Source organism: Macaca nemestrina, chromosome 13, assembly GCF_043159975.1.
Source record: "Macaca nemestrina isolate mMacNem1 chromosome 13, mMacNem.hap1, whole genome shotgun sequence".
NCBI classification, from domain to species: Eukaryota; Metazoa; Chordata; class Mammalia; order Primates; family Cercopithecidae; genus Macaca; species Macaca nemestrina.
Window position 1 is genome coordinate 74,085,905 of NC_092137.1, and position 20,095 is coordinate 74,105,999.

General features: G+C 44.0%; 2 protein-coding genes across 8 annotated transcripts in view; one reads left to right on the forward strand and one right to left on the reverse strand.

Moving 5' to 3' along the window:
* The window catches only part of LOC105465276 (dual specificity phosphatase 11), a 91,767-nt gene extending 88,199 nt beyond the window's left edge, over positions 1 to 3,568 (reverse strand). For both annotated transcript variants that reach the window (XR_011611908.1, XR_011611907.1), the window contains exon 1: positions 3,322 to 3,568. The gene's annotated coding sequence lies outside the window, so the exon portion shown is untranslated. The remainder of the gene's footprint in view (positions 1 to 3,321) is intronic.
* STAMB (STAM binding protein) overlaps positions 3,484 to 20,095 on the forward strand; it is a 36,959-nt gene continuing 20,347 nt past the window's right edge. Inside the window, exons 1-3 of one of the 6 annotated variants that reach the window (XM_011713614.2) lie at positions 3,521 to 3,635; positions 3,970 to 4,075; positions 5,409 to 5,623. In XM_011713614.2, the coding sequence (XP_011711916.2) occupies positions 5,421 to 5,623 (203 nt within the window). In that variant the 5' untranslated portion in view covers positions 3,521 to 3,635; positions 3,970 to 4,075; positions 5,409 to 5,420. Of the gene's footprint in view, positions 3,697 to 3,969; positions 4,076 to 4,097; positions 4,404 to 5,408; positions 5,624 to 20,095 lie in introns of those variants that run through there. The other 5 variants (XM_071076920.1, XM_011713615.3, XM_011713616.2 and 2 more) reach the window with 5 other exon arrangements.

Genomic DNA, 20,095 nt, shown 5'->3' on the forward strand with positions numbered 1-20,095 from the left:
AAGAACGCATTGTAGTAGGTAAGAATGAATGCCCTTCCTGTACTAATGCAATTGTCCCTCTAGGTACGTCACTTAACACAAGAGTACAAACCTTGCAAGTGAAATACACCTGGAGTCTTCCTTGTTTTTATCCCCCACCCCCCAAACTCCTATGGGTCTGTGTTTTCCTTTTCCCATTTTGCTTTTTAGCAATAGGAGTCTCACTATGTTGCCCAGGCTGGAATGCAGTGGCTATTCACAGATGAGATCATAGCACACCACAACCTTAAACTTCTGGGCTCAAGTGATCCTCCTGGGTTTTTTGTTTGGTTTGGTTTTTTTTTTTTTTTTAGAGACAAGGTCTCACTCTGTTGCCCAGGCTGGAGAGCAGTGGTGCAATCACTATATCTTTGAACTCCTCAGCTCAAGCGATCCTACTGTCTCAGCCTCCCAAAGTGCTGGGATTACAGGGGTGAGCCAGCGCATCTAGTCCAGGCCTGTGTTTTCTTTTTTTTTTTTTTTTTTTTTGAGACAGAGTCTCGCTCTGTCGCCCAGGCTGGAGTGCAGTGGCCCGATCTCAGCTCACTGCAAGCTCCGCCTCCCGGGTTTACGCCATTCTCCGGCCTCAGCCTCCCGAGTAGCTGGGACTACAGGCACCCGCCACCTCGCCCGGCTAGTTTTTTGTATTTTTTAGTAGAGACGCGGTTTCACCGGGTTAGCCAGGATGGTCTCGATCTCCTGACCTCGTGATCCGCCCATCTCGGCCTCCCAAAGTGCTGGGATTACAGGCTCGAGCCACCGCGCCCGGCCCAGACCTGTGTTTTCTAAACCCCGATGTTACATTTCAAATTAAGAACTTCACCTTCTAGGCATCTTTTGCTGCTGACCAAAAATGAACAGGTAGGAATGAGCATGAGGGAGTGCAAGAGACCTGACGTTGGCATATGCAAGAGGCCAGATGGAGGCTGCTATATTCAGGAAAAGTGTTCACGGCTGGGAGTGAGCACTGGAAGGAAACAGCATCTCAATTCCTAACCTGGTCTTAGTCTACTAGGTGAGCTGCTGAAGCCTATTTGCTGAAGGAATACCTTCCATGCTTAGCCTCCAATCTTTAGTGCAGGGGTAGGTAGGATATTCTCATCAGTTATGCCAAGAATCTTGTATAGCTTTGATTTCCTGATTGTGTGTACAAAATTGTTTAGTTTTTAAACTTTTCCAGTTAAATAAGAAATTAAGAATGTAAAATTTTCACCTTGGCCAAGATTTTCTTGTTATTTCAGGTCCCTAGAAAGCTGAGTATTGAACTTTGCCCCACATGTCAAAAACTCAAACATTTACAAATTCTCTCCCTAAAAAGACTAGATCCTGCTTCCTATATTCACTTAGCTATTACCTTAAGAACTGCTAGAAACTGGGCATGTTAACTTTCTAATATCAAGAACAACCTCTATGTGGCACTGGCTATGCTTATGACTATGCACACCCCTTATATGTGTGTCTCAGTTATAGCTTCTTAAAGTCTTCTCATCATAACTTTAAAATCTAGGATGTTTGCGAATTCTCTTTACTTGTAAAGCTAAACATTACAAAAAAAAAAGAACTACTTTAGAGATTGTGCTGAATGGGAGCAGATGCCCCTGTTCCTACCCCACCAGCTGTACTTCTTTTTTTTTTTTTTTTTTTTTTTTTTTGAGACAGAGTCTCGCTCTGTCACCCAGGCTGGAGTGCAGTGGCCGGATCTCAGCTCACTGCAAGCTCCGCCTCCCGGGTTCACGCCATTCTCCTGCCTCAGCCTCCCGAGTAGCTGGGACTACAGGCGCCCGCCACCTCGCCCAGCTAGTTTTTTTGTATTTTTTAGTAGAGACGGGGTTTCACTGCGTTAGCCAGGATGGTCTCGATCTCCTGACCTCATGATCCGCCCGTCTCGGCCTCCCAAAGTGCTGGGATTACAGGCTTGTGCCACCGCGCCCGGCCTCCCACCAGCTGTACTTCTACCTATACTTCCATCACTAGAGTATCCACCTGCTGGATTTGTTTGCTGATGTATCCCTAACACCTAGAACAGAACCTGGCACATAGTAGACACTCAGTAAACATTTATTGAGAGGTTGAATGGATCCGATTTTGACCTGTTTTGCCTCCTGCCAGGACCCCATCTGCACTATATGCCCACCCAATGACCAGCATCTCCAGTGCATCCATTTCTTTAGGCCCAACCCATCATGTTTACGTTCTGAAGAGAGTCAGTAGAGAGAGTTTTGAAGACACAATAGCGTGCCCTGTACAGTTATCTTCCCAGATCTATCTGTAGTAGATCCATGAGAGTTGACAGTAGACCCATGCATATTAGTGCTTGCTGGGGGCAGAAGGAGAGGTGATGATGCAAGTAAGTACTTCAACCCTAAGTCTGAAAAGTTGATGACTACACAGAATCACTTCACCTAACTCCAACAGATATATACACAACAGAGTTTGGGAGAAATGAGAGATCTGGAGGCTGGCTAGGTGGAGGAGGCAACACCTGAATTAGGGCTTTAAGCTAGACCTTGAATAATACGTCATGCCATCACACTAACAAACTCACAGCAAGGCTCCCAAATTTTGGGAAAGTGGCCCCCAGAGACTTAGACTTTTAAACCAAAGCCTAATGTTTCACAAAGTCTCCTGAGACAGAATCACTAGCAAGCTTGTAGGACCTTTCCGGAAAAAGGATGTATATGGATTCACACAGACACACATCTACGTGCAGAACGTGCCATTCTGTATTTGATGCATAAAACCACCTTGTCCCGGTCTCAGGGCAGGAACAGTGTCATACAGATCTTTGGGTCTTCACTGCTTTTGCACAATGGCTCTTAGAGATTAAACTCTTTTTTTTCCGAATATTTTATAGGTTTTTTGACATTAAAACGTTAGTCTCATCTGGGTGCGGTGGCACACGCCAGTAATCCCAGTACTTTGGGAGGCGGAGGCAGGAAGATCGCTTGAGTCCATAAGTTGGAGACCACAGTGGGCTATGATCACGCCACTGCACTCCTGTGCCAGCCTGGGTGGCACTGAAAGACCCTGTCTTTAAAAAAAACAAAAAGTTAGACTTATGTTCTTTCCTAAGGAATAATATTAGTGTTAGATATTGCCTAATAACTAAGACTACCAATTTTGTGTAGATTATAATACAAGCTAAAAAATACATTCGAAAGACTTTCTGTCCCCAATTTATAAATCCTGGTTAGTTTAGCTAAGTCTGCAGTTGTACTGGGATCAGCAATCCCTCCTTAAATGCAGCAGTATTGTGAGTGTCATGAGGGGCTACCCCAAATCAAAATAATTTTAAAAGCAAACCTTAGCTTGGTCATTAGTTCCACCTTCTTCCTTGTTCCTTTTCCTTTACCAAGATGGCCGCTGTGTCGTTCGCTCCTCATTGGTCGGATTTTCCGCAGGTGCCGATTCTAGCCCCACCTACTAGCTCTCCATTCCAAGTCCTAAATCATTGGGAATGTAATAGACAGACGAGCGGGAGTGGGCGGAGCGGGCGCCGGATGTGACGTTTCCGGAACCTCCGAGTGTCATCCGCTGGGAAAGGTGGGGAAGGGTCCCGGGAACGTGGTGGTGCAGGGCCTCCAAGCGTGGTCGGACTCTGAAGGGGAGCGGCCGCCGTGAGTGTGGGGCCTGCAGCCTTCTCTCCCCGAGTCCCCTGCCCGGCTTGCCTCGCTCGAGGTACCCGAAGGCTTCGGTCTCCGCGGGCTGGCGCCTGACCAGCCAGGCCCAGCGCTTCCCTGCCTCCTGCGTTTGAAAGATCCCGCAAACCCTGGATGATTGTGCCTGGGGTTGGCAAGTTGGTCTTGAGTGCCTTCAAGAGGGTTCCTCAAACAGTTGTCGATAGAGCCCTCCCCACTGTATATGCCCCCTCCGCTCATTCCTGCTACTTCCTTTCTCCTCCTCGTTTTTCCCCCTCGGTCCTTCACGCCGCCTTTCCCCCCTCACTTGCAGATGCTGCTTCCCCTTTTTGGAATTGCTCAACCGGGTGGTAACCGGCGCCGCTTCCTGGCCTCGGGAGGTGGTTCCTTTCTTAACCCACAAGAACCTCTCCCAAGAGGTACTGAGATGCAACGAGCATCCTCTGTTTCAGTTAACTTTCATGGACTGTGGACTAGGTTTACTAATTACTTGGGGAGGTTTTAGATATGCTTGCGGCTTTCCTAGTCCCTAAAGAGGCCTCGTGAGAGATGGACTATCTCTGCCTCCTTAGTAGTCCTCACGGCTTTTGTGCTCTTAGTGAGGGTGTTTTAGAGGGGAAGCTTTGTGAAAGAATTGTGATCCGAATATTGAAGAGACCTAAAGAGGGAATTGACTGAGAGAAGACTACCCCTGAGGGAAGAGTTGCAGTAGAAAAGAAAAACTGGATAGACAAATGAAACTGAAATGTGAGGATGCCTGGGCAGATTGGAATCCTGACTGAAGCAAAAGATCTCTGTTGGGGAGGGCCAGTTGCCACAGGGCCTTGAATTCCAAGATTTATTCTACTGTAGTTTGTATATTCTAGAGCATACTGATTAGGGTCTGCTGTAATGCAATGTGTGTCAAATGCCCAGATTTATTTTGGAGATGACAGTGGCGATATCTGGTTGGAATTTGGAGTCTGATTCTAACAGCAACTATATCTAGAAAGACTAGAATTACTGGAGTTTTGGGACCCCAGGGGTTTTTGCAATGCAAGTTACCATCGTGCCTTTTTGTTATTCAGAGTGTTTAGTCTATGAAGATGAGTAAATGTTTTCAAGATTCAAATCTCTTGCCATGATAATGATAAATGAATGATTTTATAGATTGACTATAGTAGTTTAGTGAGCAGAGTTACAATTATGAGCATTAATTCCCAGACCAGTTCCCCTAACTCACCTTGCGCTCAAATATGAAAAAGGACACCACAGAAGATGTCAGTTACTCTCAGATTAGATAAAAATGGTCAACCTTGAAGTCAGTGAACAATCCTCACGAAAGTTCACTGAGTGCACTGTGCCAGGTACTGGGGTGGAGGTATGTGGGTATCTGGAAGGAGAAATAATAGAAAATAAAAGATGCTGTTCCCACTCTTACAGTGCTGTGGGTAGAGTCACTTAATGGCAAGAATTTGATTAACTTGAACTGAGCTTTTGGTTGGCCCACTGTGGTTCTACTCCTTATAACACCTAATTATGGCACAGGGGTTGTACGTTTTCAAGTCTGCCAGTCCTCTCATTGTTATGATTTGGACTTCCTTGAGGGTCTCAGCCTTCTTGTAGGAAAGTCCTTATTTAATAGGCACCACAGCATTTGGTATGTTTCTCTTATACTTTCTTCTTAAGATACAGGTCTGTGAGATAAACTGTAAGACTGTGCTGGGATGATGGGGGCAATGGTATTGATGCCATCTGTTTTTTCTGTCTCAGAACTTGGTCCTGATGTCTGACCATGGAGATGTGAGCCTCCCGCCCGAAGACCGGGTGAGGGCTCTCTCCCAGCTGGGTAGTGCGGTAGAGGTGAATGAAGACATTCCACCCCGTCGGTACTTCCGCTCTGGAGTTGAGATTATCCGAATGGCATCCATTTACTCTGAGGAAGGCAACATTGAACATGCCTTCATCCTCTATAACAAGTATATCACGTAAGACACCTACAGTTTCCTTTTTCCTTTCTGGTGACTGGTGCCTTGCCTATTTGGCTCAGAATTGCTAAAACCACAGAACTTCACAATATCATCAACATTAATCATTTTTGCTGGCAACTCCTACATATTGGCTGTCCTTGCCATTCAAAGACATGAGTGCTGAAGGTGTTATTTTCATGACTCAGTAATTTATGAGTAAGAGACTTAGTTCTTTGGCCTATGCCCACATAGCCCAGCTGTTAGACAAAAGAGTTGGTGGTTAAACTAGACATGTTATGTACTGATGAATGCTTTTACTGTTCTCTTTCTACTAAAGCAGCCAATCATAGGATTATTGTTGGGGTCTAGCAAAGCCGACATTCCTCACTTGTACTTATTTTGTAGCAAATTTAGTGATACAGGAAAAAATTTTTTCCTCTTAACCTTTATCATAATCATGCAAATCATCAAATAATTAGTAACTGCCTACAGTTCGTGTGACTCATCATAATAAGACCTTTCCCTTGAGTTGTTTATCATCTTAGGGTAGGCAGCATAAGTAGAAGATTTCAGTACTATTAACAGCAAACAACTTCTAAAACTCCATTGACAATGAAATGATACGTAATTTAGAAAGGGAATAATGTTAAAGGTCTTTTTATCATTTCTAATCTTGGTCTTTCACAATACCAGAACTTTAAAAAAAAATAATTACAATGTATTTGGTTCTTAGTAGCTCACAGTGTATTTCACCTGCATAATTTCATTGGATCTTCACAGTTCTGTATGCATGGAATAGGGCACACTACCCTACATTCTACATATGAGGAAACAAACTCAGTGTTTGGTGATATGCTCATGTTTGAAGTGACAAAACCTTGGTTTTCTGACTCCTAATTCAGGATTTGTTCTACAACATAGGTCCTGTTCTTGTTTTCCATTTAGTAATGTTCTAGAGTCAGAGGTAGTCTTTTGAGATCATAGTCATGAGTCATACTGGCTGTTTTTTGGTTTTTTATTTTACTACTGATTTTTGAGTAGGTAACATATATATAGTACAGAAATCAGAGGCACAAAAGAATAATTACAGTTAAAAAGTAAGTCTCGGCCAGGTGCAGTGGCTTTCGCCTGTAATCCCAGCACTTTGGGAGGCCGAGGCGGGCAGATCACCTGAGGTCAGGATTTCAAGACCAGCTTGGCCAACATGGCAAAACCCCATCTCTACTAAAAATACAAAAATTAGTCGGGCATGGTGGAATGTGTCTGTAATCCCAGCTACTTGGGAGGTTAAGGCAGGAGAATCGCTTGAAACCAAGAGGCAGAGGTTGTAGTGAGCCGAGATTGTGTCACTGCACTCCAGGACTCCAGACTAGACGGCAAAGCAAGACTCTGTTTCCAAAAAAAAGAAAAAAAAAAAAAAGTGTCCCCACACACTCCTCTTTCCCCCCAAACCCTCGGTTCTCCTCCCTAGCGACAATCACTCTTAGTAGTTTCTTAAATATCTTCCAAGAGATGATACACACATACCAGTTTTATCACATTAAGTTTTTGATCACATACTCCTCTAAAGCAGGGCTTTTCAATTTTGGCCCTGTTGGCCTTTTGGACTAAATAATTCTTTGTGGTGGGAGCTGTTCTGTGTGTTACAGAATGTTTAGCAGCATCCCTGGTTTCTGCTCACTAGATGCCAGTATGCCCCCTCCCCACAGTGTGACCGCCAAAAATGTCACCAGACATTATCTGATGTTCTCCGAGGGACAGGATCACCTCTGTTTGAGAACCAGTGCTCCAAACAAAAGTATGTGGAAGAGTGGACTGTGTAGGATTCATATTGTAATTGTAGAGTGGAGAAATGGGACTGCTATTGTCTTTTTTATTTAGAATTGTTGCCTGTGTTAGGAGGAGAAAACCTTAGACAAGTTAAATTTAACAGAGTTTAATCCAGTAGAAAAAGGTTCAGGGAACACTCAGGACCAAAAGTGGTGCAGAATGTTCCACCCCATAGTGGAGGTTGTGCAGGTTATATTTATAGTCAGAGAAAAGGAAATGAGATACAGAAATAGCCTGATTGGCTACAGTTCTTTGTTTGCCTTATTTGGTCATGTTTTGGCAGCCTTTAGCCTCCGATTGGCTGGAGGTTTCAGCTGCTATGATTGGCTAAGACTCAGCTATTTGTTATGCTTGTAACCTAACTCTTACGTTAAGTTACAGTTTGTTTATACATTAAGTTAGGTTACAGTTCACTATCTTTGGAGGCAGCTTTAATTTAACACCTGTTTCCTTAAAGATCTGTAGTTCTTTAATGCCATTATGCCATGTCATGTGGCCTCAGTGTTGTTAAGGTTTCACAGAATTATAATTATATTTCTGCTTCTCTTTGCTATTAGGAGTTTTTCACTCCTAGGCACACGATTTATTTTCCTCAGCAGCTTTTTTTTACTCTGTCCTCTTTATATACTCTACTACTGGTAGAAAGAATATTCTTATGTATTTCCTATAAGCTTGTAGATTGTTCTCTCAGAATGAAACCCAGGGGCACAATTCCTTTGGAGAAACACTAATTCAGAAAGTTCAGTAGGATCGTGGAATCACTCTACCAGGTATTTTCTGAAGTGCCTTCAGAATCCTTTTGCCCCACAATAGAAAGGGCTTTCAGGGCAAAGACCATATTCATTCAGTACATGTGTATTGAATATACCTGCTATCTGCATGGCACTGCAGTAGGTCCTGGACAGCAGTGAGTAAAATGGCCCCTGTCCTTATTGGTGTTCCTTTATAGGTATGGGAGAAGACAATAAACAGCAAATAAATACTATTGACCCTTGAACAACACAGAGGTTAGCACCAATCCCCCATGCAATCAAAAATATACATAGTGCTGGGCACAGTGGCTCATGCCTGTAATCCCAGCACTTTGGGAGACCGAAGTGGATGGATCACTTGAGGTCAGGAGTTCAAGATCAACCTTGTCAACATGGTGAAACCCCACCTCCACTAAAAATACAAAAATGAGCCTGGTGTGGTGGTGGGTGCCTATAACCCCAGCTACTTGGGAGACTGAGGCAGGAGAATTGCTTGAGCTCAGGAAGTGGAGGTTGCAGTGAGCCGAGATCACGCCCCTGCACTCCAGCCTGGGGACAGAGCGAGATCGTGTCTAAGAAAAAGAAAAAAATATATATATATGTATAATTTTTGACTCCCCAGAAACTTCACTAATAGCCTACTGTTGACTGGAAGCCTATTGATAACATAGTCAATTATCACATACTTTGTATATTGTATGTATTATGTACTATATTCTTACAGAAAAGTAAGCTTGAGAAAAGAAAATGTTAAGAAAATCATAAAGAATAGAAAATATAGATACTATTTGTTAAGAGGAAGTGGATCATTATGAAGGTCTTCATCCTCGTCATCTTCATGTTGAGAAGGCTGAGGAAGAGGAGGGGTTAGTCTTGCTGTCTCAGGGGTGGCAGAGGCAGAAGGAAATCCATGTATAAATGGACCCACACCGTTGAAACCCATGTTGTCCAAAAGTCAGCTGTAGTCAAGAAATAAGGAAAACGCTATGAAGGCAATGAAAAGAGTACTGTGATAGAGAATAAGCAGGGGTTTATGACTAGAATAGTCAGGATAAGGTCTGTCTGAGAAGACAAGATTTAAGCTGAGATTTGAGGGATGCAATAAAGTTGATCATTCCAAGAGCGTAGGGCAGAGTATTAAAACACAGGTAACTATATGTTTAGAAGTGCTTAAGTGGGAAAGATCTTAGCATGTTCTGGGGATTGAAAGATCATTGTGTTAGGAGTATAGCCAGAGAAGAGGGAGGATGACTCCAGGTAATCCTGGAGAGGCAAGTAGGGCTGGATCATGCAGGACTTTATGTGCCATGGTAAGGAGTCTGTTTTTTATCTTAAGAGTAACAGCAAACCACTGAAAAGTTTTAAGTGGGATTCAGACCTAAATTTACTTATTGTTTTTTTAAAGAGATGAGGTCTCAGCCAGGCACGGTGGCTCACGCCTGTGATCTCAGCACTTCGGGAGGCCACCCAGGAGTTCGAGACGAGCCTGGCCAACATGGTGAAACCCCATCTCTGCTAAAAGTACAAAATTTAGCTGGGCGTGGTGGCCCACGTCTATAATCCCAGCTGCCCGGGAGGCTGAGGCAGGAGACTTGCATGAACCCGGGAGGCAGAGGTTTCAGTGAGTCGAGATTGCAACACTGCACTCCAGCGTAGGTGATAGAGCAAGACTCGGTCTCAAAAAAAAAAAAAAAGATGTCACTAATGTTGCCCATGCTGGTCTCAAACTCCTGAATGCAAGCGATCCTCCCTTCTCAGCCTCCCAAAGTGCTGGGATGACAGGTGTGAGCCTCCATGCCCAACCAATTTTTTTAAAGTATAAATTTTCGCTGTTGTGTGGTAAATGGTGGAGCAAGTGTTAAGAGAAGGCAGGGAGACTAGTTAGGAAATTCTTGCAGGCTGGTGGCTTGAAGTAGTGTGGCAACATGGAAAGAGACAGATGGATTTGGTATTTTGGAGGTCAAGTCCATAGGACTTACTGATCGCTTAGGGAAAAAGATACTGTGGAGGTTGATGTCATGTTTCTGCCTTGAACGACTTAAACGATGGGGTAGTCCATGTATTGAGATGGGAAAAGTGGGATCTAAAGAGGGCTGGGTAGCAGGGGGATTTAACCGTTCACGTTTGGGTTTTTTTTGACCTGTTAAAATTTGAGATGCCTGTGAGATATCCAAGTAGAGATGTCAAGGTCGAATGTACCAGTCTGAACTCAGAAGACTGAGGTCTGGGCTGGAAATACAGACAAGGGAGTCCTCAGCATACAGATGGTTCCGAAGTCATGAGAATGGCTGAGATTTTCTTTTTCTTTTTTTTTTTCCTCTGTAGAAATTCATTTTATTCTTATTCAGACTATTTTCAAAAGAAGCAGTGGTGCGCTGTTTTTCTTTTTTTTTCTTTTTTTTTTTTTTTTTTGAGACAGAGTCTCGCTCTGTCGCCCAGGCTGGAGTGCAGTGGCGCGATCTCAGCTCACTGCAAGCTCCGCCTTCCGGGTTCACGCCATTCTCCTGCCTCAGCCTCCCGAGTAGCTGGGACACGGGCGCCCGCCACCTTGCCCGGCTAGTTTTTTTTTTTGTATTTTTTAGTAGAGATGGGGTTTCACCGTGTTAGCCAGGATGGTCTCGATCTCCTGACCTTGTGATCCGCCCGTCTCGGCCTCCCAAGGTGCTGGGATTATAGGCTTGAGCCACCGCGCCCGGCCTGTTTTTCTAAAAATATGCCTTTATAAATTTATATATATATATTATAAAATCCATACATGTATTTATATGATTGCTACCTACAAAATTACAGCACTGTGGTATGTACACATCTATAGGTACATTCTTTCCACGCATCCCTACTGTGCTTTGCCTGTGTGAAGGAGGAAGACTGAATCAGTTGTGAGCAGCTGAGGGCTGGCCTGTCCACGGAGTCACCGAATGGAGGCTTGGGTGGAGGAGGTGAGGTAACTGCCAAGGCAGGAGCAGCAGCTGTTGCAGGGCTCTCCTGCAGGCCAGCAGGCAGCATCTGGAGGCTCCCAGCAGCCTCCCCCTCCCCTCCACCCCGTGGTGCCCGTGCTGCCCTAAAGGTGGGGTGGCTGACCACAGACGCCTCTGGTGCCATTCTGTGGCCTGGACTTGCTTGGCTGGGCCAAGAAGTTGTGTACGTGAGAGGTGGAGTAGGGAGCTGTGGGAAGAGGAGGAGACCCCGTCCAGCCCCAGCCCTGAGCAGGGGAAAGGACTGGATGGCTAAAGCCTGCAGATGACTGGTGAGAACACTCCGCTTGGCCTGGCCCTGCTAAGGGGCAGGGACTGGAGGCGGGGAGGGAGAGCAGTGGCCACCCACTGGGGGACAGGGCCTTCTTCCTCCCTGGGGCTCAGAGGATGGCCTCAGCTGAGCTTGAGTAAGCCCCGGCTCTTAGGCCCTGCGGCCAGAGGCTTGGCCTCCTGCCAGCAGAGGTGCATGCACATGGCGGAGGGGCTGCCATCTCCCCTTTGACCTTTGGGCCAGGGGCTGGGGAAGAAATGGAGGCTTAGGCCTGGCCAGCTGCCCTGTAGGATTAGGTCCTCAGGGCTCAGGACTCCTGAGGCATGCAGAGAAGGGCCTGAGAATAGCTGAGATTTTCTAGTGAAGGGGCTCTTAATCTGGGGTCCAGGAACCTCACAGAGATTCACTGATAGAATTCAGGGGATCTGTGAACCTGAATGGGAAAAACTTTTCTTATTTTTTCTAACCACTGACTGAAATTTAGCATTTCCTTCCATTTTGAATGTAGGCCTCAAAGTACTGTACTAGTAATAATATTTGTAATTTTGTCACCAGTAGAAATCAAGATACTTTCATATTGCATTACAGTTGTTGCTGACATCTCAAAATAGCATCTAAACATCACTACTTCAGAATTACAGTACAGAATTATTAGACCTACAGCTAGATCCCATTATCAAATGCATTGATAAAGAACACATTAGGCCGGGTGCAGTGTCTCACGCTTGTAATCCCAGCACTTTGGGAGACCAAGGCAGGCGAATCACGAGGTCAGGAGATCGAGACCATCCTGGCTAACATGGTGAAAGCCCGTCTCTACTTTTTTTATGTTATATTATATTTTTGTATTTTAAAAATACAAAAAATTAGTCGGGCATGGTGCCGGATGTTTCTAGTCCCAGCTACTTGGGAGGCTGAGGCAGGAGAATAGTGTGAACCCGGGAGGTGGAGCTTGCAGTGAGCTGAGTTCGCACCACTGCACTCCAGCCTGGGCAACAGAGCGAGAATGTCTGGAAAAAAAAAAAAAAAACCCACAATACAAAGAATATATCACAATTTTTAAAATTTTTGAAAACTGTTTTTCAATAAAATTGTGGTATTTCTGGTAATCCTTTGTACTTTAAGTTATACCTTAAAAAATTCCTGAGAGGGTCCGTGGAACATAAAACATCAAGAATCTTTCTTTTTTTTTTTTTTTTTTTTTTTTTGAGACGGAGTCTCGCTCTGCTGCCCAGGTTGGAGTACAGTGGCCGTATCTCAGCTCACTGCAAGCTCCGCCTCCCAGGTTTACGCCATTCTCCTGCCTCAGTCTCCCGAGTAGCTGGGACTACAGGCGCCCGCCACCTCGCCCGGCTAGTTTTTTTTTTGTATTTTTAGTAGAGACGGGGTTTCACCGTGTTAGCCAGGATGGTCTCAATCTCCTGACCTCGTGATCCGCCCGTCTCGGCCTCCCAAAGTGCTGGGATTACAGGCTTGAGCCACCGCGCCCGGCCAAGAATCTTTCTTTTTTTTTTTTTTTTTTTTTTTTTGAGACGGAGTCTCGCTCTGTCACCCAGGCTGGAGTGCAGTGGCCGGATCTCAGCTCACTGCAAGCTCCGCCTCCCGGGTTTACGCCATTCTCCGGCCTCAGCCTCCCGAGTAGCTGGGATTACAGGCGCCCGCCACCTCGCCCGGCTAGTTTTTTGTATTTCTTAATAGAGACGGGGTTTCACCGTGTTAGCCAGGATGGTCTCGATCTCCTGACCTCGTGATCCGCCCGTCTCGGCCTCCCAAAGTGCTGGGATTACAGGCTTGAGCCACCGCGCCCGGCCAAGAATCTTTCTTAATAAGACTATGGAATGAGAAGAGAAGGAGCCTAGGACTGAGCCCTGAGGTTAGTTAATGGAGGGAGAGTCAACAGGGGAGACTTTCTTTGAAGGAAGGTTCAAGAGGCAGGAGGAAATCCAAGAGAGAATGGTGTGGTGTCATGGGAGCCAAAAGAGGTTAGTGTTGAAAAAGGAGAGTAGCCATCTATGTCAGATGGGTGAAGACAGAAGATTGGCCTTTGGGTTTGGTAAGATAATGTCATGGGTGATGTTGGTAAGCAGTTTCGCTGGATGGATTACAGAGACCCTAATTAGAATGGGTAGAAAGGTGAATGGACAGTAAGAAAGTGGAGGCAAAGGGTATAGAGCTGAAGGTGGCAATTTTTTTTTTCTATAAGGGACCAGAGAGTAAAAATTTTTGGTTTTGTAGGCTACTTGCTCTCTCTCTCACTACCTATGCTTTATAGCATGAAAGTAGCCATAGACAACACAAATGAATGGATGTGACTGGTTCCAATGACACTTTATTTACAAGAACAGATGGTTAGCTGGATTTGGCACACCAGCTGTAGTTTGCCAACCCCTGGTGTAGACAACTCTTTGGAGAAGTTTGGATGGGAAGCGAAGTAGAAAAATGGGGAACTAGTTGAAGCGGGACAAGGAGCGTGTGAACGTGTGTATATATTTTAAGTTGCAAGATTTTAGAGCATGTTTTTGCTGATGGAAAAGGAGCCTATGGAGGAGCAGAGGCTGACGGTCCAGAAGAGAGCTTAGTTGTAGTAATAAACTCCTCAGAAGGCAAGAGGGGATAGGATTAAGAGTACATGGATGCCTAAGGAATTGTTTTTTATGTCACTTAGTGTTATTTTGAGTGACATGTTAGTGTTAACAGCAAGACGGATATGGGGAATTTGTCCCTGTCACTTATAGGACCATTTAAAATGATGAACTGCTAGGAGATTTGGTGGGAATGAGATTTTGCAGCTCATTTACTTGGTTTGTGGGATTTAGGGTTTAATTTGGAATTTTGTTGTATTGGCTTTACTGAAGTAATTAATGTAGCTACCTTCGCTTTTCTTGGAGATACCTTTAAAATCCTGGTTCTGATTCTGTGAACAGAAAATCACAGCAATTGCAAAGAAATTCTAGCTCAGTGATTCTCAGTCTGTTTTCTATTGTATTTTACTTAGTATTTTCCTATCAATAACAGTGGCTCAACTTTGGCAGTTACTACAACCAAGGAGAAAAGAGAGGGGAGTATACATCTACCTCACCACTCCTCTGCCTCCCCTACTACAGAGAATCATTGTTCTAGACCTTTTGTGGATACTTTCTTTACTTCAGGATTTTAAAAGGCATGTTTGTTCCTTTTCCTGGAGCAGTTCAGGCATCTTAATGATCTCAGGCATATTTCCCCCCTCAGTAGCTTCCCTAATGTAGGAATGCTTTGCCTTTTGCAGACCCCGGTATAGAAGAAAGAGTTCAGCATATTAAATCAGTACATATTTTCATGATGAGCACAGACAATAAACCAGGCAGTGGATTCTTTCACAGCTTTTTATGGTCATCAACTAGGCTGCCCAGAAGGGAGTGAGAGTATTCAGGCAATTCCTGTCTGCTATGTGAGCCTCTTGGAACATCAAACCTCTTGCTGAAAATGAACTGTCACCTGTGTTGAAGATGTTTGCTGGGTATGGGGTTTATAGACTGAAGAAGGTTTCATGTATGATCATGCTTACTGTGCTGAGTAACTTTTAAGACTGGAGGAATCAAGATGAGGATCCTTAATGCATCCATGTTAAAGAACTTTTGCTTGACTTTTTGAATTAGTTGTTTTTATACAAAATGAACACTTATTCATGATTTAAAATTTTTTTCAAACACTACAAGGGAGACATTAAAGTGAAAAGAGAAGTTTCATCTATCAGAGGTGGCCAATATTGTATTTCTGGCATGGATGAGATGTGATTAAGCTCTTGGGGCCCCCATATGTCCTTTTCCTTAAAGCATCAATGGGTTCATACCACGTATTCTGTTCTGCGACTTGCTTTCTTCACAGTAGTGTCTTCCGTATCAGGACATACTGAGCCATCTCATTCTGCCTCAGGGCTATTCCATCTGCCTGGAACATGATTCCGGAACAGTCCCAGATTCATGGCTCACTCTTGTCTAGTCCTTACTCAGTTGCCTCCTTCTTGCTGATGACTTCCTTAGCTGCTCTATCTAAAATTTCAACCATTCCCCTATCACTTTCTATCCCCCTTCCCTATTAATGACTTTCCTAGCATACTTCTGTTTATTGTCTGTTCCCCCGCTGTAATGTACACTCTATGGTGGGGAGGAATTTTTGACTGTGTTGTTCACTGCCATATCCCCAACGTTTAGAATAATCTGGACCCCGTAGTAGATGCTCGGTAAATATTCACTGAATGAACGGGTGAATGATTACATTGTCTTCACATTTGAATGCGCATAATTTTTTTTTTTTTTTTTTTTGAGACGGAGTCTCACTCTGTCGCCCAGGCTGGAGTGCAGTGGCTCGATCTCAGCTCACTGCAAGCTCCGCCTCCTGGTTTACGCCATTCTCCTGCCTCAGCCTCCCTAGTAGCTGGGACTACAGGCGCCCGCCACCTCTCCCGGCTAGTATTTTGTATTTTTTTAGTAGAAACGGGGTTTCACCGTGTTAGCCAGGATGGTCTCATTCTCCTGACCTCGTGATCCACCCGTCTCGGCCTCCCAAAGTGCTGGGTTTACAGGCGTGAGCCACCGCGCCCGGCCTGAATGTACGTTATTTTTTAAACAATACCCTATTGATGGACATTTAGGTTTCTGAGTTTCTTTTCTTTTTTTTTTTTTTTTTCAGTTTTTTCTACCTTTTTGAACAATGCTGTATTGAATATTTTTATACATATATCTTTGTACTATTTTATAATGATCTCTAGGATAAATTCCTAGAGATAGAATTGTGAGTTTAAAGGATATACACATTTTAAGTTGGATGCAGTGGCTTACGCCTGTAATCCCAGCATTTTGGGAGGCTGACGCAGGCAGATCACCTGAGGTCAGGAGTTGGAGACCAGCCTGGTCAACATGGCGTGAAACCCCACCTCTACTAAACCTACAAAAATTAGCTGGGCAGGATAGCAGGTGCCTCTAATCCCAGCTACTCAGGAGGCTGAGGCAGGAGAATCACTTGAACCTGGGAGGTAGAGGTTGCAGTGAGCCGAGATTGCCCCACTGCACTCCAACCTGGGCGACAGAGCAAGACACTGTCCCCCCAAAAATTAATTAATTAATTAATTAATACAAATTAAAAATAAAGGATATGCACATTTTAAATTTTGAATAATTAGCTTCCATTTTCCCTCTCTTAAGATAAAAGGTTATATTAATTTACAATCTTGCTAACACTGTGTGGGGATCCCATTTCTCTATTCCAGGTATAATCAACCTTTAAGCCCCATTTCTCTATACCAGGTATAATCAACCTTTACGCCTTTGCCAATCTGATGGAGGAAAATAGTATCTCATCCTAATTTGAATTTCTTTAATTATGAGTAGATTCAGCATTATTTCATATATTCACCTTTTGTATTTACTTTTCTGCTTATGTCTTCTTTTTTCATTGTTTATTACGTCATTTTGCTTGCGTTTTTGCCATCATATCTTTGTTTACTTTGGTACATTTCCTCTCTCTAGGCTGCAACCAGATATAACCCCAGAGAACAGTATACATCTGGGCCACCGCTTTCTATCCCTAGAAAGTCTCTAGGGATAGAACTTTGAACCATGTCATGGAATCTAGTTTATAAGTAAAGAAAAAACTCCCAGACCTGTACATGATGCTAGTGTTAGCATCTTCATCTCTTATTCTTGCTCACATTTTTTGTTTATTTGTTAAAAAAAATCAAACCCATAGCAAATATTGACTGTGTACTAGATACTGTGTTTAGCATTTTATTATCTCTTTAAGTGTTACAGCAAGCCTGTCAGGGAGTACTAGTTTGTCTCCGTCTATACAATTTTATAGACAGGCCATGTCCAACCCTTTGAATTCGAGGACTCTTTTGCTTACCTATGGTGGCAGATATCACCTTTTTTTTTTTTTGAGATGGAGTCTCGCTCTGTCGCCCAGGAGTGCAGTGGCCGGATCTCAGCTCACTGCAAGCTCCGCCTCCCGGGTTTATGCCATTCTCCTGCCTCAGCCTCCCGAGCAGCTGGGACTACAGGCGCCCGCCACCTCGCCCGGCTAGTTTTTTGTATTTTTTAGTAGAGACGGGGTTTCACTGTGTTAGCCAGGATGGTCTCGATCTCCTGACCTCGTGATCCGCCCGTCTTGGCCTCCCAAAGTGCTGGGATTACAGGCTTGAGCCACCTCGCCCGGCCAATATCACCTTTTTTAAAGCTCATTAGCTAGTTAGTGTTAGTGTATTTTATGTATGGGCCAAGACAGTTCTTCCAGTGTGGCCCAGGGAAGCCAAAAGTTTGGACACCCCTGCAAATAACTGAGTAATGGTGAGATTAAGTGACTTGCCCAGCGTCATACAGTTAGTAAGTGGCAAAACTAGGATTTGAGCCCAGGCATAGTGGCTCCAGAGCCAGCCCTCCTAACCACTAAGTTCTTTTACCTCCAGTATGACTAATGGATTATGTTGCCCATTGTCTGTTTCAGGAGACCTTTTTGCCTATCTGTCTCCATTCAGAAAACAACTGGCTACAGTTGTTGAAGCAAGGGAAAGCTATTCATGTACAGGTCTGGGAGGGGTTTTTTTGTTTGTTTGTTTTTTGTTTTACTTATAAACTAGATTCCATTACATGGTTCAAAGTCAAAGTAATATAGAAAGGTATTTGGTGAAAAGTTTCACGCCTACTCTTATCTGTTCTATTTCCCCTGCCCTCATTTCTGTATATACTTCCTGTTTCTTTATTTACTTACAAAGCAAAGTAAATAAATATGGCAGGTTGTCAAATAATGTCATTTTGTCCAATGTCGTTTCGTTTTTTTTTTTTTTTTTTTTTTTTTTGAGACGGAGTCTCACGCTGTTGCCCAGGCTGGAGTGCAGTGGCGCGATCTCGGCTCACTGCAAGCTCCGCCTCCTGGGTTCACGCCATTCTCCTGCCTCAGCCTCCTGAGTAGCTAGGACTACAGGCGCCCGCCACCGCGCCCGGCTAATTTTTTGTATTTTTAGTAGAGACGGGGTTTCACTGTGGTCTCGATCTCCTGACCTTGTGATCCGCCCGCCTCGGCCTCCCAAAGTGCTGGGATTACAGGCTTGAGCCACCGCGCCCGGCCTGTCGTTTCGTTTTAATGATGAGAAAAGAAAAATCCATTCCTGCCTGGGGCCACTGTCTGTGTGGAGTCTGCACATTCTCCCCATGTCTGTGTGGATTTTCTCTGGGTATTCAAGCTTTTTCCCATATCCCAAAGGTCTGCACATTAGGTGAACTGGCATGTCTGAATTGTCCCCAGTCTGAATGAGTGCAAGTGTATGTGTGAGTGTGCCCTGAGATGGGATGGCATCCTCTCCAGGGTTGGTTCCCGCCTTGGCCTTGAGCTGCTGGGATGGACTCTGGCCACCTGGGACTAGATAAGCAGATAAATCCTTTACGTACTTGTTTATATAAGTCTTTCTTAAATGTATGTATAGCTAACATTTATTTCAGTGTCTAATATTAGAAGTGTTTTGGTCTGTATTTAGAAGTCTGGTGTTTTTGTGACGAGGATAGGTCAAAGGAGCTTAACTCTTGTTTATGTCAATTAGTGCATGGTAAAGTTGGTTTTGTTATATGTCATTGTGCTTAAAGTCACAGTTTCCAAGAATCTAGCAACATTAAGGACTTACTGTGTATACATGCATACATGTACATATATGTAATGTTTATTCATCAAATATTTATTGAGCGCCTCTTTATACAAGGCACTGTGCTGACTTCCAAGGAGTATACAAAGAAGCAGGAAACATAGAAATCTCTGGCTTCAGGAAGCTCACAGTCTAGTTCTGTAATGAGAGTATAAGTGAACATAAAACATGGTGTTTGTATGACATAGTACTTTCTTAGCTGATTCAGGCCTCAATACAAAGCACATTCAGCCTGCTAAAGGTAGTAAATATTAATATGTATCTTGGCTTTTGGGGCTAAGGTGAGAGTTCTACTGAATTATCTATCAGTCTCTAAAATATAAGAAATTAATCTTATTTATTGTAATAGATTCTTCAGGACTTTATGGTTTGAACAAATGAATCTGTGTTTCTTTTAAATATAGACTTCAAGGAAACGGTTTTATATCTTTCTTTCATTTTTTTTTTTATATAGAGACAGGATTTCCCTCTGTCACTCAGGCTGGAGTGCAGTGGTGTGATCAAAGCTCACTGTAAGCTCAGGCTTCTGGGATCGAGAGATCCTCCTGCCTCAGCCTCCCAAGCAGCTGGGACTACAGGTGCATACCATCACACCCAGCTAATTTTTGTGGGGTTTTTTTATGTTTTGTTTTGTTTATATATATATAAATTTAAAAATATAGATAGAGACAAGGTCTCACTCTGTTACCCAGGCTGGTCTTGAACTCCTGGGCTCAAGCAGTCTTCCTGCCTCAGTCTCCCAAAGTGCTGGGATTACAGGCATGAGCCACCACACCCAGCCTGTTTTATATCTTCTTCATGAATCCAAAAGGAAGCTTTTTAAAGAACTATTTTTATTTTAGAGTCCATCCCTGCCTTGAAGAGCCTTATCAAGTTGGATCAAAATGAAACTTCACACCTGTAATCCCAGCACTCTGGGAGGCCAAGGTGGGCGGATCATGAGGTCAGGAGATTGAGACCATCTTGGCTAACATGGTGAAACCCCATCTCTACTAA